This window comes from Osmia bicornis, chromosome 1, assembly GCF_907164935.1.
Source record: "Osmia bicornis bicornis chromosome 1, iOsmBic2.1, whole genome shotgun sequence".
Lineage (NCBI taxonomy): Eukaryota > Metazoa > Arthropoda > Insecta > Hymenoptera > Megachilidae > Osmia > Osmia bicornis.
In genome coordinates, this window is record NC_060216.1 from 14,311,564 (window position 1) to 14,336,251 (window position 24,688).

Here is a 24,688-nt window from a genome sequence, read left to right on the forward strand (position 1 = left end):
GTTTAAATAGAAACTTTACGTTAATCGAGCTTTGAATTATCGGTGGAAGATTCATCCATAATCAAGGAAAACAAAAAGGAGACATTGAAATTTTAATTGAAGAAGCACAGAAAATTCTTTTTTACTTTTTTTTTAAATAGAAACTTTACGTTAATCGAGCTTTGAATTATCGATGGAAGATTCATCCATAATCAAGGAAAACAAGAGGGAGAGATAAAATTTTAATTGAAGAAGCACAGAAAATTCTTTTTTACTTTTTGTTTAAATAGAAACTTTACGTTAATCGAGCTTTGAATTATCGGTGGAAGATTCATCCATAATCAAGGGAAACAAAAGGGAGACATGAAATTTTAATTGATGAAAGACGCCACTTGGGCGAAGCTGAAGAAGCACAGACAAAACGCATAAATATTATCTGAGCTTTGGAAGAGCGTGGAGAAAGGAGACCGCATAAAGGACTTTTGACAACCACCCTTAGGGCTCGCCCTATCCTGGCAAAGATAAAAGGGTGTACAGGGGAGAAAGATCAGAGGGAGGGAAAAAAAAAGGACAATCCATCGCAACCACCCACGTTTTGTAACCGACCCCGAGTACGCACCCCCCTAATGCAACGCGTGGTGCAACGCACCCTTCGCGCAGACCGAGGTCTCCAAACCGTGAAATTGCTTCGCAACCCCGCGTGACTTTAAACCACCGTCGAGGCTTTCGTGAAATCGATCCCGATCTGCTTCACCCCTTTTAAGTGATGCAGGTGCAGGTTCGTTAAATCGAATAGTCGCCAGGGGCGAGGGAAACGCGTTACATGTCTCAATGGACATGGATACTTTAGGTAAGTGAGCACACGACATCTAAGTATCTAGTACATAAATAATCTGGGTCCGTTTACTGTGCTTAGAGGGTGCGCCACCCTGAGGAAGGTAAAAATAGATAGGTGAAATTTAGGAATTTTTTTTCTCATTATATTCGATTTCTTTTGAATTTGTTTAAATTTAAAATAATGATAAAGAAAGGGGCAAAATTCTTTTTGGTATCTAATACTTAAGTAGGTACTTTCTTTAATTGATGATGAAATAGATTTATTACTTAAGTTAATATTTCCTTTATCAGATATTCCCAAATAAGAATTTGATAATAAAGATATTATGCTAGATAATATATATATACGATAAGAAAGATACAGAATTAAAATTATTAAGAAATGATTCTCGAAGACAATGCTGGGTTAGTAAGTATCAATATCGAGGTGCTCGCAAGAATTTCTTTTCCCCAAAAATCACAGCGTCGTACGGGGAACGTATTTTAAGCTGCTGTCTGCTGAAAATATCCAAGCAGAAATCTCAAACACATGAAACACACATGTTCGCGCCTCTGCCTAATAACTATACCGCGAGGATGACAAGGTCTCTGCCTACGTGAATTGCGGCAACCAGATACGATCTTTATTCGATTCTTTTCATTTCAATCGAAGGCTGTCCTAGTTTCCGGAGAAAAGAAATGTATTTTTGACTACGCGTGCCTGAAGTACCTATCTCAAGCAGTAGCTAATAGTTATGTTGATACTTCATCTAAACTAGGCTATTTGTAGATATAATATCTACTTATAATCCCTATGATAAATAATAGTACCTACTTAGATTTTAAGTATTAATAAGTACCTAGATATGTCTATCTATTTTAGGTACACTAAGGTACCAGAGTACTAGTAATAAGTCCCTAGATCCCAAAATAGGGATAGTACTTACTTAGGTACTACTAGTGAAACTTAAATATATTGATATATTCTAGGTAATTACTTAATATTTTAAGTACTAGTACCTAAATACCCAACCTAAACCTAAACTCCAATTTCCTTTAATTTCCAATTACCACTGTAATTTAGTGATACCTGGAATTTTTTTCTACCCCCATGAAATTTATCTCGTTAAAAAAAAGATTCTATTTAACTTAACAATAAGTTCCTAATCCCAAAATAGATATGGTACTTAGGTACTACTAGTGAAACTTAGATATACTGATGTATTCTAGGTAATTACCTAATATTTTAGGTACTAGTACCTAAATAGCCAACCCAAACCTAAACTTCAATTTCCTTTAATTTCTAATTATCATTGTAATTTAGTGATACCTGGAATTTTTTCTCTACCCCCATGGAATTTATCTCGTTAAGAAAAAGGTTCTATTTAACTTATTGCTCAATCTACTACCAAAACCCGCAACCCCATGGGATCTTACACCCCCATAGACACGGTCCTGGTAAAATCGATGTTTCCATCGTTTCTTCAGCCACGCAAACAACTCGAATTCGTGTGCGGGGTAAGGAACACTATCCAAATAGAAGATTTTATCGGTTGGATAGTTCGATCCAATTGACGAACTCTATTCTTATCGCGTAAACCCGACCGCAATAGAATCTCGTTTCCTCATCTGGTTGCTTCATTTAGATAGACACATTGTCGGGTAAAGCATTCGGCTATGGTTGCATGGGCAACACCATCGCTTCGTTCTACTCGCTGCTCGGTCCAATTAAAAGCTGATTTCTTCTTTTAATTATACCGTCCGGTCTGTTCGCCGCACGAGCTCCAGAGAGAAATGATAATTGACCGCTTTCACACTGGGAAAAGGATTTTCCTACCTTTAAGGAGCGAAACTCTAGTTTCTATCTCGTCCACTGGACCGAGCTAACGTTTACTTAAGGTTAATGAGACACCGCTTCGCTCGCCTATTAGCTGGTCAAATAGTCGTGATAATTCTTTTTCTACAGACATATTCCACCATTGATGCAACTTATGAAACTTGCAATTGCATAACGTTACATAATCCCGTACCTTCTGGCCATTTTCTTTCAGGAATTGGGGTTGAGCTAACACGTGGCAAACTGTACTCCAACTTACGGTACTGTAGCTTTGAATTTACAATCGTCTGAATATACCAATGCAATAAATGCATTATGGATATTCATGAATATTTTTAATTAATACATTTCTTAGATAGATAGATAGATAAAATGAACAGGGAATTCAGATCGAATATTCTAATTTAATTCGATCATTCTGGCAGCCAATGCAGAAGTACCATCGCTCCTGAAAGAACGCGATCAACCAATAAATCATTCTTGCACCTGTTTAATTGAATATTAAAAAATGGTGGGGAATACCGACCCACCGTCGTGTTCCAATTTCCATTCGGAATAAACAGCCGCGGAAACGGCAGCACCGGGTCACACCTGGCTTCCCCTCCGCGTCTATTTATGCCACAAGAATAATGCCAGTAATCTGCATTTCGGTTGACCGACTTCCATTCGACTAAATTCGCCGTCAAGTTCTCGGTGAGCCGAACTAGCACGCGTAGTACCACTTGTCGTTAGTGGCGGAGTCAGGTGCGCAATTGGCCCCAAAACGAATCAGTGAAAGTTGAAAATGAAAGATTATAATTAGTCGCGTATGGAAGTCTACTGAAGTTAACGATGACACTCGTTCCCCGGCCAGAAAGTTTTCAATTTTACCACCGCAAACCCCGTTTAAGCGAACGAACGCTGCCCCAGTGTATACAGAATCCCTTCCACGCTTTTTCCACCGCGGCTTCTTCTCTAAATCAAACCTACGCCCCCTCTAATCGGGATGAAAGGCTCGCGCAAAAATGTCAGTCAACATTCGCGTTTATTTTTACTCGCGGAAACCGAGCGCCGTGCCCGTAGCTCGCCGGGAAACGGAGGATCGACGCCGAGTCGCCTCTGTCTCTAGGGATCAATTCTGCGTCCGCGAGTAAAAATCCCAACCCGACGGTTTTTCCGACTTCGGCCCGAGACTTCGTGTCGACGAACTATTGATTCGACGCTGTTACCCATGCCCTAGCCGGCAGTGCCGTACGATTTTCACAGCACGAATTATCGTCGCGAACCACCCTCGTGTTTCACTTCGCCCCCGCACCCTGACAGCTTTTCGGTATCGACTTTGTACGCGACATACCGCCGGTCGAAACACACTCGGGGTTAATAATTTCAGCGCAGAGGTCGGATTCTTAATCTGTGGGTCCGGGGTGTCTGCGCAATTATTTTTGTAGAAACTTTCATCCCCGGAGATTTTCAACATTTATTCCACTTATATATGAGTATATTTTAATGTTCTAGTAGGGGTTGTAACATTGGTTATAATTGTCTTGAGATATCAATTGACGCACCATATGCGTCCTGCGTTATCTGCCTTAGAATACCGTCTGACGCACCGCATGCGTCTTGCGCTATTTGCCCTATAATACCGTCTGACGCACCTTATGCGTCCTGCGCTATTTGCCCTATAATATCGTCTGACGCACCTTATGCGTCCTGCGCTATCTGCCCTAGAGTATCATCTGACGCACCGTATGCGTCTTACATTATCTATTTTGAATCTATGCATTTATCTCGTTTTCAGCTCGATTTTATTTGTAATAATAGTAATATATGTAACGTTATTTTCACGTGGCTGCAGTGGGCTCCTAGTACGAGATAGACCGATGCCGAGCGCCAAGACGCCTGGATCAATAAGGCAGCAACCTTCCTATCACTAGGATGATGCGACGAAACTTTCGGTTTTAATAGAAACGCGGATACACCCATCGAGTCTATTTACTTTCTGCTCTATTATAACAACACCTTAATTATTCAAATTAATCTCGCTCGCTAGATGATTGGATAATGGGAACGATTCATAGTTCACGTTTTATTATTCGTAGCTTCTGATCTAACTTGCATTTAGAATATTTCCTATTAACGCGTTATATTATTTGTATAACGGCTCTTTGGCGAATCGAGCGCTAGATAATCAAGTTCACTACTCTACTCGCGTGTCAACAGGACGATTTAACCGGTTTATAATGTATGGTGCTATGAGGGAAAAAAAAGGGTGATCTGTATTTAACGATACTTGTGAATCAGAGGGATAAATAGAAAATTTGACTCTATGGTAATTAGGTTACTAGATATGTATTATTTTTTTAATGCTAACTTATACAATGTTACTTGTTAATTGCTGTCGACTGTGTTAAACAAGCCACCCACCTTGGTTATTGATCGCTAGTTCAATGACCCCCTTCGCGTTAGGTTGTACTTAAAACAACGAATATTTGCGAATAAGTTATTTAAAGAATCATATATATCCCTAGGTAATAGCGATTATTCTGCATGATACTGAATCAGTTCCATTGGTCTTGAATAATTTATTGCATGAGGAAACTCAAGAAAATGTTATTCCAGTTAAAGATTTACGATAAACGAATTAAGAGGATGATCAGTTTTGTTGCTGTATTAATTCTACTTGATAGTTGTGCATCGATTAACATTTGCACACGGTCCATCCGACGTCTATCACGGCCGTTTACCGACACCATTTACTTTATAAGTATACCAAATTCGATTTATCCGCCGGCGATAGTAGTTATCGCTCGATTACTTGTCAACTGATTCTATTTATCATACCGTGGATATTACGTTTGTTTCTTTTTTATTTAATACAGATAAAGCGTGCAGTTTAACTCGATATAACTCTACGAATCATTCTATTTTTATTTTTAAATGTTAGTGCACCGATCGTCGAACACGCCTGAGATCTGTTAGGGTCGTAATGTACATTTTCGTACAGAAATCAATAAATATTGGTAGATAGCTTGGGAATTTAATTTAAAATAGGATTAGGACATAAGTGCTCCGTATATCGTGTACGATACAATTTGCTGCATAAATGGTAGATAAGCCGGTCTTTGCTCCACCTACATTTACATCTATGAAATATTTTACGCAGTTTATAAATGTGATAATAGTTAAACGCGAAGAAGAAACCTTCTTAAGGATAGAGGGAAATAGAAGAGAAAGGGTAAAAATAAAATAGTTGGATTCTAAAATTCTAACTGACCTGCAGGTGAATGGGCACTTTTTTTACCGGCGTACTCATCTTTGGCCAAATAAAAGATTACGTTATCCAGAAGGAGAATCCCACGACGCTGTCGATCACACGGTTCGTTCTACACAAAGGACACGCGAACACACTATTTTTTCTTTTTTCTATTCGCGAGAAAACTCTTCACTCACACGAAATTTTCGTGAAGCGAGAATTGAAAATGACAAGATCGAATCGAATCGGGCAATCGACTGCAACTGACGCTGTGAGTGCGCGTTGCGCGGCGGTGGTAAATTTTCATCCCCACTTCCTTTATTTCAACTATAGTGGGGAGCTATCCCCACTGAACATGTTTTATCACATGTCTGAAAAGCTATACTTATGCAAAAATACATAAACATGTATTTTTTAATTGAAACATTTTAGTCACTTTGGAAACAACAAATTCTCCGCAGTCAAAAGTATGTTCGTCGCGGACTACTTCGTCGTAGTGTATTTTAACAAATGAACGTTTAAAATAGAGCACATTTTATAAACAATTGTGATACATTAAATGATTATTTAATAAATAAATATTATTTATAAGCTTGTAAATTATATATTATAAAAAATACTGACTTGCGTTTATGTCATAATTAGTAGAAAAAAATAGTTATTAAGGTCGAACCAGTTCCCGCCAAAAAGGTGTATAAATATTTCCGTTTAACCATGGCCATACGTTTACATATAAATCATGATTTATCCGAAGTAAAAGAGAATGTGTTACATTTAATGCCATGCAAAATTTATGGAGACGAATCTGCTAATGTTTCTTCTTATTTTACTCCTTATATCCGTAACATAGACGGCGAACGTAAGTTTACTAATTTTAAAATTGTCACTAATAAACTTATTTATCGATAACGATTTTTATTGTAGGTTAAAAAACACTGTACGAGAATTAATAATTACATATTTTGTAAACTATATTTCTTTCTAGAGATACGTAACATCGCGTTAACTATATTTAAGGTTAAAAGAAGCTTTTTTTTTATTTGTGTACAGATTATAATGCATCCTTTCGTGGGCACCCGCTGCAAGGGAAAAAGATAGTAATACCTTCTGGATATAAAGGTCTTACGTTTCTTGAACAGAAAAAATCGGAAACAGAAAATGTAGAACGGAATTTATATTCTACAGGGACTTTTTCATGTTTCACTTATTGGAACTATGATAAACTTCCATCCAAAAATGATGCTTTAGCAGCAGCAATGGATTGGATTGATATTGCTGAAGCAGTGAGTTATTAAGTAATAAATAAAATGTTTTCCTGTATAAAAAACCAGAATTCATTTATAAAACATTTCTTTCAGCTACATTCAACAAAATCATAAGTAAAAACAGAAATCTTAACATAAAAATATAAAGTATTGTTACATGATTAAGTAAACAATGATTTGTCTATTCTATTACAAAGATTAAAATAAATATTTTGTACATTTTACATATATTATAGTTTATTAACCATATTTTATTATAATAGGCATATAGTCTTGTTATACATAACATATTGTAAACATCAAAAATGATTTTTGGTTTAATTAGGAAAGCTGTTTCAAAAATGTGCAGTCTTTTATAGGGTAGATAGTATACTTGTAATTCATTTTCTTACTTTTATAAATGTATAAAAGTTTCAATGAAAATGAAAGCATTTACTACCCCTTTAGCACAGAAGAATTCTTGTTATCCATAATACCACTAATTATACTATATATTATTTTTAATACTGGTTTAATGACATCAGAGAAATAGAATATTAGATATAATGTAATAATGAATGAAATGTGGTCCTTAGTAAAAGCTGTGTTCAGAGTGACATTAATATGCAGTTGTTTTATAGTTATATTTGTATAAAATTCATATAAAATGCTTTCTTGAAACTATGTAACCTATATTGGCAGTTTTACAATATTTACTTGCAAAAAATTGCATACATGCATAGTTCTTACTAAAACTTTTTATACATGCATATTTGTTTATAGATGGTAAAGGTGGAGTAATGATATTTTCATGTACAATGGCAGTGTTAAAGATGATAAAACTTATCCCAAATGAAAAACAATGATCATATTTTAAAATTAAAAACATTAAAAAATGTCTATTATTCGTATAATGGCTATATATGTATTTGTATATATATATTTCAAAAATGGCAGTAAGTATACTCTGTATATTGGGATAAATCTCATAAATTTATCTCAAAGATTATTAAATTATAAACAAAACTTATTTTACAAAAATAAAATCTGTTGAAACAGAAGTATAAATTAATTTTTGGTTAATGAATATTTTGGTACACATGTAATAAACATTCTACTATAAAATATCCTCTTATTCTTAAACATCTCTTGATTTGCCTAAAGAAACCTATTTACAATCGCATTATACTTTTAATACTCAGGTAATCTAAAAATAGGTCCATCATATATCACTTCGTTTCACTTTATTTTAGCAAAAGCACCCTATTTAAATTCAAGAAGTGAATTTATGATATTCCATGTTGATGTAAAGAACAAAAATAAAACAATTATTTTTTCTAGCAGTCTATGCAAAATAACATTTAAAAAAAAATGGTTTTACATTTGCTACTGCTACTTTATATGAATCTTAACTTTTAGTGGTACCTTAAACTACAAATACATAGTTAATACTTTGCAATTTTTTTTTTTTACTATTGCACAGTGTTCATTTTGTACCCTGATTTTTTCTTAAATGTGTTTTTTTTTCTTCATTCTTATTCTTCCAAGTTGCTTTATTAGTTAAAATTAAACGAATCGAGTGAAAAGTATCTTGACTTTTATAATTATACTAATTTGCTAAATTATTTTCAATAGCAATCATTCAATTGATTAAACGAGTTGAACAGTCTTATTACCACGCGGAAAGTAGAAGTAAATAAATCAATTTGAATATCTGTGTATATAGTTTACACATATATAAGCATATTATACAATTGCTAAATTTGTGCACTTTAAAAATTTCTACATAAAAATTATTTCAGTTTTCATAATATTAATTATGAAAATGTTCCTAACTCATTAGCCTGGTCTTGATGATATTTATTCTGATCTTGTTGCTGTTTAATAAATGCACTCAATCTATTTAATAAGAACTGTTTATCATGTCCTTCTAATACCAATTGATTCTTTAAAACTGTAACCATATGCTTATTCGCTATTGCTACCGCATAAAAATAATATAAAAGTAGTGTAAGAACAAGAAAAGCTGGTACGCCAAAGCCAGCAGTACCAAAAAAGTATAAAACTGATTGAAGCCAATTAGGAAAGTGAGCAAACATCAGAATTAATAGTGACCATACAGATTTGAAACCTCTAAATGGACCACAAGATTTCGATGGTACCATCTCTGCAATGGAATAACCAACTGGAACTGTAGATAAAATAAATGAAATTAGTAAAATGAACATGAAAAGCGCGTTTGAATTGCTCGCTCTATAAATTTTGCTGGATGGAATACTGTTTACTAAGCAAGAAAATTTTTTAATATAAAACAAGAAGAAAGTACCGATCACAGCCACCAATGGTAACAAAGGTGCAAAGAAACAACCAAGCCAGCAAATAGTTTGTAAATAAACAACATCTAATACATGCTTAGGTAAATCAAATTCTTGTTCTCCGAAAAATCGTAGTACCTTATTTTCTGTATGTTTTGCTATTACTGATCTGGGAAAGTTAATAAAAAATGTCATAAAAAATTGAAGAAAAAGATCAGTGATATAAAGTTTGAAAAATTGTTGTCCTACAAATGTTTCCCAACACAATGGACGTCTAGCATCGTGATTAGTGCATTCGTTATCTGGTACATCGCCAGCGATTAATCTATAAAATGAAGTGAGTAAAACAATGAAAGAAGAAAGTCGTAGAAATACAGTTCGCAAGAGAGTTATATGTATAACAAATGATGGACTATAATTTTCTAGAGTGACCAAATATCGAAACAGAAACGGTACTAAAAGATTTAAAACAACAATACATATATATGGAAGAAATTCAAAAAATAACTCAACAATTTTATTTAACGACAGATAGCTATCATAGCTTTCACCTATGTATAATGAAATTTGATCGAATGAAAATTCAAATATATAATAAATAAATATACCACAGCCGATTAATACCATTAAAATAATTAAATTAATAAAAAAACGCGTAAGAAACAATTTTGTTTTCTCCTCTCTGGTTCGATTTTGTCTCTCCTCTTCTAATCTCTCAGCTTCTAAAAATGCTTTCACTTCATTGTATAATGCTTTATGCTTTACGTCGGCAGACTTTTCATTGTGTATACAATAATCCCACCCACCAAAAACTAAATTACAATACTGATAAAATTGACCCTCGTTTTCAACCACTCTCTGTTTGAAGCTTTTAGCAGCAGACTTAACAATTGCTATTAAACTAAGAATAAACACGCCAATAGTAGCAGAAATATAAGATAATGGCAAATTGTAAAAAATGCCAGAAGCATCATAACTCATGTGAGTATATGCACCGTAAAATAATAAAGTGTATTCTAAAATACCAATATCTGTTATACCGATATTTTCTTGAGTCGTGTTCCAATATTGTTGTGAACAGCAAGCTATACTATTACTGCTATTGGAATTTATACACGATTCATCTTCTGGCACATCGAGTAATATCGCAGGTAACACGATAAATAAAAACATAATAGTAAATAAAAGAATATTAAGATACATTAACCATTTGATGAATAAAAAGTATGCTACTATTCCCATTCCAAAATTTCCTCCAATTGTTTTAAGGCTATCATTCCACAACTCCATTTTTGAATAGGCCTCTTTCATTCTAATACGAAATTGTTGCCAAGCTTTCCTTCGTTGCCATTTCAATTGTTCAAAGCCTTGCAACCTTAATTTTGTTGCACTCTGAAAAAGTATGCATACATGTTGTATATCTATTCAATTTTAAATGAATATTATTTCGGATATAATGCAAGTATTTAACATACTTGCAATTGATTTTTTAATTGTATCTTTTGTGCCATACACACAGGCATAGCCTTAATTTGCATTATTTCTTCCCATGTCCGTTCCTCGTTAGATAAATTTTCAGACAAGTCTGGCAACATAGACACTGCTGCATCATGAATATTTGTTGACATACGTCTTGATGTAGTTGTGCCACGAGACCTTGTACTGGTACGTCTCCTTAATGTTGTTTTTGTGTCATTACGTATCCGCTTAGATGTTGCTATTAACAAAGTATTAATGATGTAATAATTTTATGTACTTTTAACTTATATCAATCATAGACTTACCAACTCTGGACTTTTTACTCGGGAGTAAAGTGGCTATATGAGAAGGATCTCTTTGTAACGCTTGTTGCAAATCTGCTTCAATTGCTGCAGGATAACTTTCCTGATAAAATTCAGCACCTGCCTCTTCCCAACCCTGTCCTCTGTCGCAAGCACGTTTTTTTCTTTCTCCACCTGACATCTTTCCTTCTTATTGGTAACTTTAATTTATCTAGCTTCTTTCATAAACCTTGTACATGAAATTTATGTTCATTTAATTTGTGATAAATACTCAACAGTTATTAAATTTTTGTTAAACGTTTATTATACTTAATGTGAAATTAAATTATAATTTCTGTAAAGAAGAAATTGACATGTAGACGTTCGTAAATGCATACCTCACAATCAGATGAATCAATCGATCAAGTATTTTGTAATTGTGACACTTCTCGATAACACATCTTTCTTTTATGTTGGTCGATATCAGTACTCATAAAAAAATTACACTTCGACAGACAAAACACTAAATCTTAACAAGTCAGATGACACACAGATTGCAGCGTTTTATCAACTATGACGTAGGTTGCGCGGAATATTTCAGTGCTGTATCAAATCACTTTAATATCATATTTAATGTTTCCATATAACAGAATTTCTAATGTTTTCGAACGAATAAATTAAGATAGGTACAACAATTTATCCAGCAGCAGTGACTACAAATCCGACAAGACGAGACATGCCTTTGTTTTCGAGGAGTCTTGAAATTCTGCCTCGAGAACGAGCACCATCTGCTCTATCCTCGCGTAAAAATGTAAAACGCTTCGCACTGCAACAATCTAATGGACGTTGACGGTAACGACAGATTGCTTCAATATCAACGACTATACTCCATCACTCGTGTTTTGAGCTCAGGGTGGCCATATCTTTCCTATGGGGTGCAACCACCGTCAAAGAGAAGGGTATAACCAACTCTTTGACAGCGTAGGCGCCAAGGGGAAATCACAGTTTGGACCTCCCCCCGAGAAAGGTATCTGTTTGTTAGGCATGAAGGGGTTCAAGGTAATAGACATAAGGTTCTGGAGCCCTTCTTTAGAACTAATGCCGATTACCGTGGTGTAGGAATTCGACACTCTCTCGCCGCTCATTTTCAGGGGTCAATGGAGGTTATTATGCATAATTTTCCTACAATAAAAGAAAAAATAACCGCAGTAACTGATCCGATTAAGTGTCGCTGGGCAGGGGTGCGCGTTAGTCTGTCTGCGGACGTCGTCGTGGCAGGGGGGTGTATTTCGATTTTCCGATCGTAGCGCCATCTATACAGAAACGGCTCAAACTACTCAACAAGTTACCGATCGATTTTTTGAAAGACAGGAACACAAGCGCTATCTGCCGGCAAATAGCAGAAGCTATGCAGCAAGTTATCGACTTATCGATCCACTGCCACGTAACTTGTTGAGTAGTTTGAGCCGTTTTTATATAGATCGCGCCAGGATCGAATTTAAAAAATTTCAATTTATGGCGGTATTTTTATAATACAAGTTCGTCATACAATTATTTTTTCGATCTTGATTAATTTCTAATGAAATAAAATCAAAGGGAGTCAAAATTGTGGCTTTTCAATTGTGATTGAGAGTTTTAGTAAAAGAGCGACTGGTAAAACAGGCACGACTTAGATAAACTTAAGAAAATAATAAAAAAACAATTTCTTATACTCTTTATGCATAATCATATATCTGATAAATGACATGCAATTATAACATATATTTATATAGTAAATATTTTATACAATATCAACCAATTTTGTATCCCTTCACATATTACATTATTAGTAATTTCAACAAAATCGTGATCTATTCTATGTACAAAAAATGGACATTTACAAAATTCAAGTACAAATACATAGCCAAAGTTAACTTTGAACAAACAAAATATTATAAAGTAGTATATGGCAATATTACAGTCTCAATAACAATAAATAATTTAAATTTTGGAAATAATATCAAAGTTCTTAATTTAACCTTACAGAAACATTTGGAAACCGAACACATTAATATTATGCATTTATCTATTATGTAGAAGGTCACTGATATTAATTCTTATGATCAATCAAGCAAATTTCTTTTAGTACAACTATTGGTACAATACAAGAATGATATTTTCCATAAAGCTGTTTTAATATTGTCGTCCTCGATTATATCCACCACTGCGTTGATAGTTATTTGAGCCTTGATTCCATCCTCCTTGAACTCTGCCCCCTCTGCCACCTCCTCTGTGATACTGCTGTCCACCTTTATCTTCGGATCGTGAATAACCGTATTGATTACCATATCCTAAAAAATAAGAATTGACGATAATCATATAATTATATAATGGATAAAAAAATTACTCATTAAAATTGTACAGTTTTAAAATCTCTTTTTTGCCTGTTTACCTCCATTGTTGTCTGCACTATGACTATTATTTCCCCTGCTTCCATAGCCTCTATATCCACCACTTTGTTGTCCTCCTCCATATCCACCACCTTGACCTCCTCCATATCCACCACCTTGACCTCCTCCATATCCACCACCTTGCCCTCCTCCATATCCACCACCTTGCCCTCCTCCGTGTCCACCACCTTGTCCTCCTCCATATCCACCACCTTGACCTCCTCCATGCCCACCACCTTGTCCTCCTCCATATCCACCACCTTGACCTCCTCCATATCCACCACCTTGTCCTCCTCCATATACACCTCCATACCCTCCACTTTGTCCTCCACTATGTCCGCCGCCATATACTCCTTTAGAGGAGAAATTTGAATTCTGATAACCACTGTCTCCAAAACCGCTACTACCTCCATATGAACCTCCCCCACTAAAATTACTATTATCCCGACCTCCTTTAGTGTCACCGGAAAAAGAGACAGAATGCTGATAACTACCACCTCCTCCTCGACCACCTCTGTGACCACTACCTCCACGACCTCCACGACCTCCAGAGCCTCCACTAAAATAATATTGTAAAAACATATATACAAATATATTTGGAATTATTTTTTTTTAAATTATCTTCTTTAATTTTAACTAACCCAGAAGTTGAAGGTCCTGGTACTCTATCTTTCTGCCATGGTGGCATTTCAGGTGGTGGTGGTTCTTGTTCATATGGTCTCCCACCTCTGTCGGGTACCGCTCCTATAATAATTCTGTTAATTTCACTTCGGGTATTTTTTCTAACAGTCGCGTTGCTGGTTTTTTCCATTAATCCGATATCATCCCTTGTTGCTAGTAAATCAGCAAATGTAATATCCGGTTCTGCACTTAAAAGTTTCCTTGCATTTTTGTATAGTTCATTTATTTCAGCTTCTCGGGGTTTTACTCTGTCTGACCACTATTTATTGAAAAAAAAAATTGGATTATATAAGCACAAATAGCTTCACCAATTTTATCGAAAAAATGATTGTTTGCATTTACCAAAAATGACTGCATGGTTACATCGAACCTTTTTAGTAACATGTCACGACGAATTCTATATTCTTCGTGTAATTCTTGTTGTACATGTTCCAGTTCCTTCCAATCTGCTTCTGAGAATTCTTTATCAAGCAGTGGTTTACCTACCAATTCAGGTGGAGCTGTTTTTAATACCTCAGTTAATTTATTCTCCAATCTTGTGAAAAGTTTTTCAGTAGTGATATCAGGAGGTGGTTTTTCAAAATTGAATGCTATTAACGCGTCCTTTAAGTCTTTAGCAGTATCACTTTCTTCCTATAAGAAGTTCATGTATTATTAATAAAATATAATGCTTAATAATTACCCTGATCTTTGCAATGAGAACTTACAACATCTATAGCCATAGAATTGGGATCTTTATATTTCCTAGATTCTAATAATCTGCAAGTTTTTAACTCGGCTCCTAAGAAATCTAACAAGATATATCTATCTTGTTCAGTTGCCAATCGCTCATTAACATTACCAGTCATTAATCTCTCATTTACACATCCTAATTCCTTAAGAAAACAACTTAACTCTAATAGAAATGAACTAGAATCATCTGGTGATGTAATTGCATGAATAGTTTCATCCATATCATTGAGTACAGTAATTTCATCTGTTAGCCATGATACAAGCTTTGTGTATTCTGGAGATTTTGGACCTCTTTTCAAGGCCTCCATAAATTTATTAGGTTCCACCAATTCTCCATTATATCTGTATAACAAAAATTGGGTTAAATTGCAAAACTAATTTAATAGATATTAAAAGTACTATAACAGAAACTATAATTATAATCATAATTTCTTAATCCTCCATTACAACTAAATAAACACAAAAATTAACAAGTTCTATTTTAATATTTTAAGTTACACTATATTTCAATTTTAACTTTATAACCTTTAGTTACGTACCCAAGGTTCCGTATTCTTTCCAATAATTTAAGTTCCATTTTAGCAAAATTCCTGATTAAATGAAAAACACAGTTAATACGAGACATAAGATGTAATAATGAAATAAAAATAAAACGTACTTACAACAAAAATTGAGGCAAAATATATGTAATACACCTCTTTGCCGTATTCTATACGCTGTCAATGAGCGACAGGTTTTTTAATCCTACACCATGCATACATTCGTACATACATACATACATACTGCGCATCCTTATTGTATTCTCTCATGGATCAGATTATAATAGATTAATGGATTTGTTAAATAATTTTATAACATCTTAGAAACAGTTTTAATATTTTTTTTTAATATACAATACAAAAAAAGTTAAATTTATGTTTCATATAACATGAAATAGATTGTAAAAGAAGGTTTGGACATAAGACTCCGTGGCGCAACGGTAGCGCGTCTGACTCCAGATCAGAAGGTTGCGTGTTCAAATCACGTCGGGGTCATAGATGATTATATTTTGCTTTTTTTTTTATAAAATTAAATATTAAATTAAATTTTTCTGTATAAACGTTTACACGCAAATGGTGGGACTGTTTTTCTCTAGAGCATCATTTCCGCTCCTAAATATAATACAATCTCGAGTCCACTTATACGTTTAGCTTCATTTTATTCAACGGGATGTAAAGAAAAGTTTTCCGAAACCCAATTGTGTCTCTCTTATTCTTATATGCAAGAAAAAGATAGCAATGGTAACAAAAATAACCATCTTTCTCTTGCACATACATAAGAAACAAGAGCGAATGAGAGATTACTTATTCACACACGTCCCATTGAACAGAGCGAACCTGAACGTGCTAGTAATTATATGTATGTATGTATGTAAATTTTTTAAATTAAAACATATATAGGATTTATACTGCTGCTTTAACTAAATAATATTATGAATTAAATCAATAAAGCTATATATATATACTATTCTCTAATTACATAGAGATCAATAATCAATATTCACTAACATAGATTGATCCACATATGTTGATTTCAATACAAAATTTAGACTTAACTGAAAATTTGTTTAAAAAATATTAAGTCTCTTTATTCGGTAAATGTGATATAACACACAATTACCTTTCGCTGAAAGATATATGCCAATCTAAGAACTCGCCTATACTTTCCTCGGTTCATGCCAAGGCTGTATTGTTAAGTTACCAGAGTGATACTTAGACATTAAAAATTAATATATCAATCGAAAAATGTCAACTGTTGATGACGTTCTAGAAAGTTGGGAAGAAATTGAAGAATCGGAAGTAAGTTCGTTTTTCTTAATACATGTAAAATAATAAGGTAAAAAGTTATATTAATAACCAAGTCATATTAACCTATACTGTAAGAAAGGTTTTAATATGTTCATTTTTACGAGCATAACAAATGGGCAATTAGATAATGACACATGTTGCTATCATTAAGAATACTTATATTTTAATTATTCTTACATTCTATTTATGTATAAATAGTATATATATATGGTATTAGTAGATATCCATGTGACTATTGATAGCACAGTATATAGCAAGAAAAAGTATGTTTAACATACTTCATTATTTTATTAAAAATAGTTATTACTTATAAAATATTAATTAAGATATTTGAATTGTCACTTCACCACATAAATTGTTCACAAATTTTGATGTTTGTATAAAATAACCTTATTCTGTTAAATATTGAACTTCAACTTTTGTATATTAAATGCAGGGTCATTTTGACCCAGTATATAATTACATACTCAGTCAAAATGATCCAGTATTCGAATTGTGAAGGTTAATTAACCTTTATTGACCTAACCTATGATTTAAAGGTTAAATCTAACTGGCAATTGGTACATAATACACACTAGGTCATAATTGCAAGTTTGAATTTTGAAATTTAAATTATAGAATTTCGAAAATATTTAACTTTAGAGTATAATTTCAACCTTTACAAAGGTCATTTTATCTCCATTGTGAATCATATATTGCTTTCAGGGCATATATAATATACTTAGTTATATTTTAAATTTTATATACAATTGTTACGGGTCAAAGTGCTTCTATATCCAACTACCACATCAGTCATAGAATATTCAAGCTACTAAAGTAACTTAGAAATACATAGTCTGTTATAAACTTAAATTCTAATCACAATGAATTTTAGGCTCTCGAGAAAAAATTGGATGCCCTCCAGTTAAATGCAGTAGAAGCATTAGAAGAAATAGAATCTTCTAGGTAGGTTCAGAAAGATCAAACCTTAGGACAAGAAATTTTAGTAATTGTCAAAATAACCCTACGAATAATAAGAAAATATTTACAATGTATAACTAACAGTCATGAATAACAATTGGCATTAATATTGATTTAATAATTGATATATTGATTTAAATAAATTACTTTTCTACCATATGTTTTAGCTTCAAAACCAGTCATAACGCAAGTACAAGAATGATAATGCTTGGTGATGATGGTATAAGATCCCAATATGTACCTCCAAGACCAACAGTGAAAATCCTGAAGAGACCCACAAGAGATTCGCAAGGTAGCGGCGATGGTCCGTTAGTAAACGGAGATAAACCGAAACAGCCTATTAAATCCTTAAAACAGGTATACTTAATCATGCATATGGACCATAAAAATGTTATACAATAAAGAATATTTACAGAGAGAGCAAGAGTATGCGGAAGCGAGAAAAAGAATTCTTGGGGAAGAAAAAAGTCCAGAGGAGAAGTTGTTACACGAAATAAATAGAATACAAGCAAAAACAATTACATCAAGTAATAGTGGTTTGCCAAGTAATGTTTTACGTATGCCTCTTGGACCAGATGGAACACGAGGATTCAATGTACGCAGGTAGCGCGTCTTCCATGGATAAAATTCTTCCACCCATCATTTTCCTCTTCTTCCATGTCTATGACATGGAGAAGAGAGGCAGCTATGAGGCTGATGGTTGGAAACAGGTTAACGTTTCCGACCAGATACAAGCGTGTTGCTCCGATCGGAGCATAAAAGCTACACTGCGGGCTGCACAGATCAAGACTAAAAATTGGTGATGATACAAGTGGTAACATTTTGTACCAATATGTTTTGTTAATGTCTGTTATATTTTGAAAAAATTTTGATTAAAAAGGAAAATGAAAATTTATGGTTATTAAACTGGGAACACATTACGATATGTGATAGAGACTGAGAAATTTTACTTTCTATACTTGTACATGATATTTAAGCCGTTGAAAGAAATTATATAATAAATGAATTTCTCTTTATATCACTCTGTTATATTTCAGTGATTATTCGTTTTTTTTTTTTTAATTTTATTTTATAAACGAGGGAAGTATTACTACTATAGATAGAGAAATATGTAATTTTGTAAATACAAAGCATTTTAATTATTAAATCAATGTATATTATTATTGAACAATGTGGACAGGTTTGGATGACCAAATATCAAACAGATATTAATGTTTATGCACATAATAATGTTTAATAATAATTTGAAATAAAATATATTTAAAAATACAATAGTTTGAAAACCAAACGGTCTTTTAATAAAACCTAGGGAAAATCGTGTAACAGATGAACTCTAGTGATTTCTTTCTATTGCTGTGTAGCACTCACTCACACTTTACCATATAGTTTCACGCACTCTATTCTTATATCTCTATGCCTCTGGTCGGTGGGTTGGTAGGCGTGAAATTAACATGGTGCTTGAAAGCGCGTGTTAACTGTACGTTTGTTATACCTTTATTATTAGTAAAGAAATACGATTTTATTCGTTTGAAATGAAAGGGGATAATTAATATAGAAATCAAATTCTACATCACGAATAAATTTTGTTTAACATATATCGCGAAAATATGGCAGAATCTGTTGGACCAATACTTCATGTAATTGTTGTCGGATTTCATCACAAGAAAGGGTGTCAAGTAAGTTGCTTATAAAGGAACTAGTTTTTATTAAAAAATTTATAATGTCCTAATTAATGCACAAATATGTGTATACATATGATAGTGTTTTTTATTACATTACAATAATATGTATTCATTATCAGGTAGAATATTCATTTCCCCCATTGGTACCTGGAGCTCCAAATGAATGCCCTTTGGGTTGGAAATATTTACCCACTCTTGCTTTACCAGATGGATCTCATAATTATGACGAAGATACAGTCTTTTTTCATTTACCCAGTTTAAACGATCCAAAATGTACGGTATATGGAATTTCATGTTTCAGACAAATTCCTGTTGAGGTAATGAAAATTATGGCTGTAATGATTGTAGACTTAAAATAATATTAATAATTATTTTTCTAGAAATTGAAGAATCGTACATCTGATATAACAAGAGGTACAGTTCAAAAATCTGTTTGTGTGTTAAGCACCTTACCATTATATGGTCATATTCAAGTGAAAATGGCTCTGATAACACACGCATATTTTGATGAAGGAGATTTTAGTAAAGTGTCATTATTAGAAGATACTTATCATCATCTTAATTCTTGTATGAGCAGTGAAAGTCAGATACCACCCCAAGTGTTTGTTGGTAATTATGAAATATTGCTAATAATTTTTTTAATATTTAAAATATACGTTTAGATTATTAAATTATTAAAACTATTAATGCTTGTAGGATTGTCTGCAAGAGATTTTATACTGCAATTTCGTCACAAAGTTCTTTTATTATTTAAATTACTTCTGTTGGAGAAGAAGATTGTTTTCTATCAGTCCCCGGTGCAACCATTATGTGCTACAATATTAACATTACTTTCCTTGTATCCTGGGATGATTGAACATGGCTTGCAACAAGCTGCATGTGTTAGGTAATTATTTATAAGTAGTGGATTAATTAAGAAGGAACCAGGACCTAGTAGTCAGAGCCAAATAGATCTTGCCTACTCTTTAATGATACAAGGTGTGCTTTCGCGCGTGGCTTTCACAAAACACCGTCAACTTTAAAATATAAAGTAACGTGCGGTGGAATACAGGAGTACAGTCCGTTTATGTTCTTACACTATGACCATTACTATTATAATATATTCTATTTCTTCAATCTATATTTCTTTAGACCATCAAGACCTATGTCACCCATTCCTACATTTGACGAAGAAGAAATATCAATAAAGAACATTGATAATAATTTATCTACGAATTCCGTGCAAAACAACATGTCAGATACAGTAAAAGAACACATTAACGGGAATTCGAACAGAAACTCATTGTGTATAAATGATAATAAAGATATTGAAGCAATGGAAGGCAAATGTTTAGATGAATTTAAAAAGAACAACAATGAGAATGAAAATGTAGGCATGAAAGTCATTGAAGTGGAATCAGCACAAGAATGCACCGAATCTTACGCGGAAGAAAATAATTCTATGTATTCGTCTAAATCAAATGATAATGTACATAGAGTACAGAGTGTAAACACAATTACATTAGGCACAGCGGATACTGATAATCCATTGCCACGCGATACAAGTAACGATGCACTTTCAGATGCACGTTTGACAAATAATATCACTCAGATTGCTCATATAAATCCAGAACTCTGTGGTTTACCTTTAAATATATTCACAAAGGTATGAAAGTGTAAACTATTATTCATTGGTGTAATTAGGCAGGAGCCAGGGTGGGTTCCCCTTTCTCCGAAAATATGGACTGTGACTCCCTTATTATTCAAAAATTTTTAGATTCCAGATTTTCGAAATTTCAAATTTCCAGATGTTCTAAGGGACCTGACCTATGCCAGAGAAAATCCCTAGTTACGCCAATGCTATTATTATAATTATAGCATTTAATGAATTAACATATTTATTTTCCAAAGGGTTATTTATGTTTACCATATCTATCCTTGCCATATTTGGATCTTTTAGCTGATATTAACGTTAGAGGCTACATAGTTGGGGCAACGAATGTTTTGTTCAAGCAAAAGAAACAGCTTATCGATGTATTAGTAGAGGTAATTTTAAATTGTATTTTTAAACAAAATTTTTAATTTATCTTAAAATTTTATTTTTGCTTCTACTGATGGTATATTTCTTTATTATAACGAAAGGTTGAAAATACACGGATAGAAACAAGCGATCCAGAATTAAGACGACAACTGCATCTCACAACGGAGGATCTGAGATTTGCAGATTATATAGTCAGGCATGTATCAGAGCCCCGTAAAGATATTTTTTTAGACGGCGTAGGATGGGAAGGTGGAGATGAATGGATCAGAACCCAGTTTCGAGTTTACTTATTAAGCATGTTGCGAACATCTATGCAACAAGATACTAGACAGTCTGACCATTATAATTCTGCGTTCATGGCTGCCTGGCGGGCAACGAATAACTACAAAATCTGGAGCAGTATTAATAAGCCAGAAATAAATAACATAGATCCTGGTCATCCATTCGCAGGACAATTATCCGTGCAGGATATGAAGTTACGCTTATCGCAGTAAGCATTTATTAATTATAGTAAACTCTCGCTGTAGTGTTTTAAAATCCATGTGAAATGAAATTCGCACAACCGGATTGTAAATGATAAAATAATGAAGTGGAAAAGTGTATTATTTAATTGTATTGTAGCACGATGCAGAATACAGAAAGTGGAAGGAAATTGAATCAAGCAATGGCGTCAACGGGAAGAGCTGTTGCGACGACAGGAAAAGCTGTAGGTTAGTTGAATTAAATATATATTTTATATAAAAATTGGCGTAACTAGGAACGGACCAAAATGAGCCGCCCCCTGACTAGCCCATGATATTCTCAAATTCTGGGATTACTGAATTCTGAAATTCTAGAATGTAAAATTTTAGATTGCCAAATTTGATAAATTGAAGAATTCCAGATTATCTAAATTCTAAAGTTTCAGAATTATAAGTATGAAAAGTATTTGTCAATTTGACAGGTGGTGCACTTTCCCAAGCTAAAGGGGCATTCTCTAATTGGTGGAGTACATTAACAACGGTTCAGTCTGTCGAAGAAGGAAAGGCTGACAATCAAACAATTATACATCAGACACTTTCAAATATAACCAATAAAACTGCTATCGAGGACGAAGAAATGAACGTATCCACTAATAATACAAATCTAGAGATGACTGTAGATTAATATAAAGAGAGTTCGAATTGTTTGATACCATAACTGTAAAAGATGATTTCTAAAACCAAATGTAACAGGTGATATTGTTTCTTACTATACAAAAAATATGGTAGATCAAGAATAGTATTCGTACAATGCAAATTGCTGGTGTGTAAAACAGGAAATCTGAAGGAAAAGTTTCAGGTAAGAAATTCAAATCTGAACAGTAGATTATTAATGTGATATATAGTGTGGTAAAAAGGAGATACAAGATTTTAATTGACATTTTATTTTAATATCTTTTTATGTTAGTTATTAATTCTTCTTTCTTTTGAAACGAAGATATGTGTTTATTAACACACTTGATTACTGTGTAATGTGTATAATATGTACCGAGTATAGTAGGCTTCCTTTAAAATGATCATATAGGAAAATTTTCAGACTACAAGACTAGAAATTTCGTAACTTCTCATTTAATATTTACAGGCAATTAGTGATATCTTATTTCCTTAGAGCATCATTTTTCCTAGAAAATCCTACCATACTCGGTACTGTACAATTATTATGTTATTATTTATATAGAAAGATACTCTTAATTGAAAAGTACCTGCAGTTTTAGGTTTTGTACATAGGATTTTTTGAAACAAGCATATCAATTGAAACAATTCATTCATAGCGGTTTAATATTATTTTACCTTGAGTATAATTAGACAGTCATATACCATTGACCTAACTAGGATTTTTGTATAGGGTGGGATAGGGAGTTTAGATTTACTATTAGTATTAAATATTTAATATTGTGTCATTCTAATTTCATTCTAATATTGATTGATTATAACTTATTTTAGTTGCAATATACGTTGCATTTCGGACAAAATACTTAGTTGTATTGCAATACGATTTTACGACAAGATTTTAGAATGTTGAGGGTGCCAATTCACATTTCTCTGGAGGGGTAGAATCAAACCCACTCTGACTCCTAGTTACGCCAGTGACACATACACGATATTACATACATCATATGTTATGAATTCTTTCAATTCGTAAACCTCAATAACACATCTAAACATGTTCATAATATTGCTCATTACTTGCTTCAGTATCATTCTCTTATTGAGAATATAAAAACTTTTATATTATCAGAATTTAATTAATTTCAATACACATAAAATTATGTTACGAAAAAAAAATATTAAAAAAAAAAATATATATATATATATATAATTGTAACAATTTCTTATAAAGAATTAAATTGTGGTTTATATGTTCTGAAATTTTTTATTTACATTTATATAAATTATAACACACTTAACTGCTACACTTGTAATAAGTATATAGACTGTTTATAATATGCTAAATTAGTCAATGTTAACATATAATCAATAATATATAAATGTAGATAAAATATGGAATGCATTTTTCTTTTTCGTATTAAAATATTAAAACTTTAATTCAAAAAGAATTATTTTTTAATTCTGTTAAATAAATTTTTGTTCAACGAATACATTTATAGCGGCCAAATAAAAATGCATTACCTATTTATAGAAAAATTTATTATGTTATTATAAATTACATTTTTGTTTTATTAATAATTGTGATATTTTATTTGTAATTACTGAAAGGTTGATATAGCAGTTAAAGAAGTTATCAAATTTTCATTTAAATACGAGTGCCAAAAATGTTGGCATAGATCTTATGATTTATTTATACTACAAATAAATTTATGTAAAGTTAATGATTACTCTACATTGTTAGGTTTCTGTTATCAAATTCTATACTAGTCAATTTGCATTGTATCTGTGAGCCATAACTTCATTGTTATACTTTTTATGAGTCATATGTATGAAAAACTTTTAGTTGTATAATTTCCGCAAGAGATATAAAGGAAAATTTTGTTAAATGTAACACAGGGTTTTATAAATGTGATAATATGCGTTTTATATTTATTTATGTTTAATTCTCCTTGATTGTAGATGCCGTGCAATTGTTTTTTTCATGCTAATTTAACAAAATAAAGAAGTTTATGTACTTGTCGCAT

The 24,688-nt window shown here is 32.9% G+C and overlaps 6 protein-coding genes and 1 non-coding gene across 13 annotated transcripts in view; 4 read left to right on the forward strand and 3 right to left on the reverse strand.

Moving 5' to 3' along the window:
- LOC114870921 (dihydropyrimidinase) overlaps positions 1-6,144 on the reverse strand; it is a 19,334-nt gene extending 13,190 nt beyond the window's left edge. For both annotated transcript variants that reach the window (XM_029176164.2, XM_029176163.2), the window contains exon 1: positions 5,886-6,144. In XM_029176164.2, the coding sequence (XP_029031997.1) occupies positions 5,886-5,924 (39 nt within the window). In that variant the 5' untranslated portion in view covers positions 5,925-6,144. The remainder of the gene's footprint in view (positions 1-5,885) is intronic.
- Positions 6,145-6,255: 111 nt separating this feature from the next.
- Positions 6,256-8,180, forward strand: LOC114870922 (ribonuclease H2 subunit C). Of its 2 annotated transcripts, none has more exons than XM_029176166.2 (3): positions 6,256-6,723; positions 6,915-7,147; positions 7,892-8,180. In XM_029176166.2, the coding sequence occupies exons 1-3, from the start codon at positions 6,579-6,581 to the stop codon at positions 7,907-7,909; spliced, it is 396 nt and encodes a 131-aa protein (XP_029031999.1). In that variant the 5' UTR covers positions 6,256-6,578; the 3' UTR covers positions 7,910-8,180. The 2 variants fall into 2 exon arrangements, with proteins under 2 accessions (XP_029031999.1, XP_029031998.1); XM_029176165.2 differs by lacking the exon at positions 7,892-8,180 and adding an exon at positions 7,223-7,353 and having other exon boundaries at positions 6,259-6,723.
- A 460-nt stretch (positions 8,181-8,640) lies between these two features.
- Positions 8,641-11,971, reverse strand: LOC114870920 (transmembrane channel-like protein 7). The gene is made up of 4 exons (XM_029176161.2): positions 11,582-11,971; positions 11,208-11,433; positions 10,899-11,140; positions 8,641-10,815 (listed from the first exon to the last, which is right to left on the reverse strand). Exons 2-4 carry the CDS (start codon positions 11,383-11,385, stop codon positions 8,926-8,928), a joined length of 2,310 nt encoding a protein of 769 aa, XP_029031994.2. The 5' UTR covers positions 11,386-11,433; positions 11,582-11,971; the 3' UTR covers positions 8,641-8,925.
- A 953-nt stretch (positions 11,972-12,924) lies between these two features.
- Positions 12,925-15,893, reverse strand: LOC114883181 (protein FAM98B). 3 transcript variants are annotated; one of them, XM_029200726.2, is made up of 8 exons: positions 15,688-15,893; positions 15,565-15,615; positions 15,001-15,367; positions 14,636-14,926; positions 14,254-14,552; positions 14,062-14,171; positions 13,615-13,965; positions 12,925-13,513 (listed from the first exon to the last, which is right to left on the reverse strand). In XM_029200726.2, the coding sequence occupies exons 2-8, from the start codon at positions 15,600-15,602 to the stop codon at positions 13,356-13,358; spliced, it is 1,614 nt and encodes a 537-aa protein (XP_029056559.2). In that variant the 5' UTR covers positions 15,603-15,615; positions 15,688-15,893; the 3' UTR covers positions 12,925-13,355. The 3 variants fall into 3 exon arrangements, with proteins under 3 accessions (XP_029056559.2, XP_029056558.2, XP_029056556.2); XM_029200725.2 differs by having other exon boundaries at positions 13,615-14,171; positions 15,684-15,891; XM_029200723.2 differs by having other exon boundaries at positions 13,615-14,171; positions 15,688-15,890.
- A 94-nt stretch (positions 15,894-15,987) lies between these two features.
- Trnaw-cca lies at positions 15,988-16,059 on the forward strand. The gene has a single exon. It is a non-coding gene; the product is annotated as a tRNA-Trp (tRNA).
- A 228-nt stretch (positions 16,060-16,287) lies between these two features.
- On the forward strand, positions 16,288-18,848 carry LOC114870877 (SUZ domain-containing protein 1). 3 transcript variants are annotated; one of them, XM_029176070.2, is made up of 4 exons: positions 16,288-16,431; positions 17,747-17,817; positions 18,000-18,189; positions 18,248-18,848. In XM_029176070.2, exons 1-4 carry the CDS (start codon positions 16,303-16,305, stop codon positions 18,437-18,439), a joined length of 582 nt encoding a protein of 193 aa, XP_029031903.1. In that variant the 5' UTR covers positions 16,288-16,302; the 3' UTR covers positions 18,440-18,848. The 3 variants fall into 3 exon arrangements, with proteins under 3 accessions (XP_029031903.1, XP_029031905.1, XP_029031904.1); XM_029176072.2 differs by having other exon boundaries at positions 16,351-16,427; XM_029176071.2 differs by lacking the exon at positions 16,288-16,431 and adding an exon at positions 16,596-16,863.
- A 395-nt stretch (positions 18,849-19,243) lies between these two features.
- Positions 19,244-24,590, forward strand: LOC114870876 (late secretory pathway protein AVL9 homolog). The gene is made up of 9 exons (XM_029176069.2): positions 19,244-19,508; positions 19,634-19,831; positions 19,895-20,123; positions 20,211-20,400; positions 20,646-21,159; positions 21,405-21,539; positions 21,636-22,024; positions 22,156-22,244; positions 22,478-24,590. The coding sequence occupies exons 1-9, from the start codon at positions 19,440-19,442 to the stop codon at positions 22,678-22,680; spliced, it is 2,016 nt and encodes a 671-aa protein (XP_029031902.1). The 5' UTR covers positions 19,244-19,439; the 3' UTR covers positions 22,681-24,590.
- The last annotated feature ends 98 nt before the right edge of the window (positions 24,591-24,688 follow it).

What these genes read in the sequence shown, in the direction of transcription:
- LOC114870922 (XM_029176165.2), top strand. Translation starts at nt 6,579, where the DNA reads ATGGCCATACGTTTACATATAAATCATGATTTATCCGAAGTAAAAGAG. An exon ending in CCGTAACATAGACGGCGAAC is followed by an intron (nt 6,724 to 6,914) that starts GTAAGTTTACTA and finishes ATTTGTGTACAG; the next exon opens with ATTATAATGCATCCTTTCGT. An exon ending in GGATTGATATTGCTGAAGCA is followed by an intron (nt 7,148 to 7,222) that starts GTGAGTTATTAA and finishes CATTTCTTTCAG; the next exon opens with CTACATTCAACAAAATCATA.
- LOC114870920 (XM_029176161.2), bottom strand. Translation starts at nt 11,385, where the DNA reads ATGTCAGGTGGAGAAAGAAAAAAACGTGCTTGCGACAGAGGACAGGGT. An exon ending in GAGTAAAAAGTCCAGAGTTG is followed by an intron (nt 11,141 to 11,207) that starts GTAAGTCTATGA and finishes CTTTGTTAATAG; the next exon opens with CAACATCTAAGCGGATACGT. An exon ending in AATTAAAAAATCAATTGCAA is followed by an intron (nt 10,816 to 10,898) that starts GTATGTTAAATA and finishes ATACTTTTTCAG; the next exon opens with AGTGCAACAAAATTAAGGTT.
- LOC114870876 (XM_029176069.2), top strand. Translation starts at nt 19,440, where the DNA reads ATGGCAGAATCTGTTGGACCAATACTTCATGTAATTGTTGTCGGATTT. An exon ending in TTATCGATGTATTAGTAGAG is followed by an intron (nt 21,540 to 21,635) that starts GTAATTTTAAAT and finishes TTATAACGAAAG; the next exon opens with GTTGAAAATACACGGATAGA. An exon ending in GACGACAGGAAAAGCTGTAG is followed by an intron (nt 22,245 to 22,477) that starts GTTAGTTGAATT and finishes TCAATTTGACAG; the next exon opens with GTGGTGCACTTTCCCAAGCT.
- LOC114883181 (XM_029200725.2), bottom strand. Translation starts at nt 15,602, where the DNA reads ATGGAACTTAAATTATTGGAAAGAATACGGAACCTTGG. An exon ending in ATTCTATGGCTATAGATGTT is followed by an intron (nt 14,927 to 15,000) that starts GTAAGTTCTCAT and finishes AACTTCTTATAG; the next exon opens with GAAGAAAGTGATACTGCTAA. An exon ending in TAACCATGCAGTCATTTTTG is followed by an intron (nt 14,553 to 14,635) that starts GTAAATGCAAAC and finishes TTCAATAAATAG; the next exon opens with TGGTCAGACAGAGTAAAACC.
- LOC114870877 (XM_029176070.2), top strand. Translation starts at nt 16,303, where the DNA reads ATGGTAACAAAAATAACCATCTTTCTCTTGCACATACATAAGAAACAA. An exon ending in TAGTAATTATATGTATGTAT is followed by an intron (nt 16,432 to 17,746) that starts GTATGTAAATTT and finishes AATGAATTTTAG; the next exon opens with GCTCTCGAGAAAAAATTGGA. An exon ending in CTATTAAATCCTTAAAACAG is followed by an intron (nt 18,190 to 18,247) that starts GTATACTTAATC and finishes GAATATTTACAG; the next exon opens with AGAGAGCAAGAGTATGCGGA.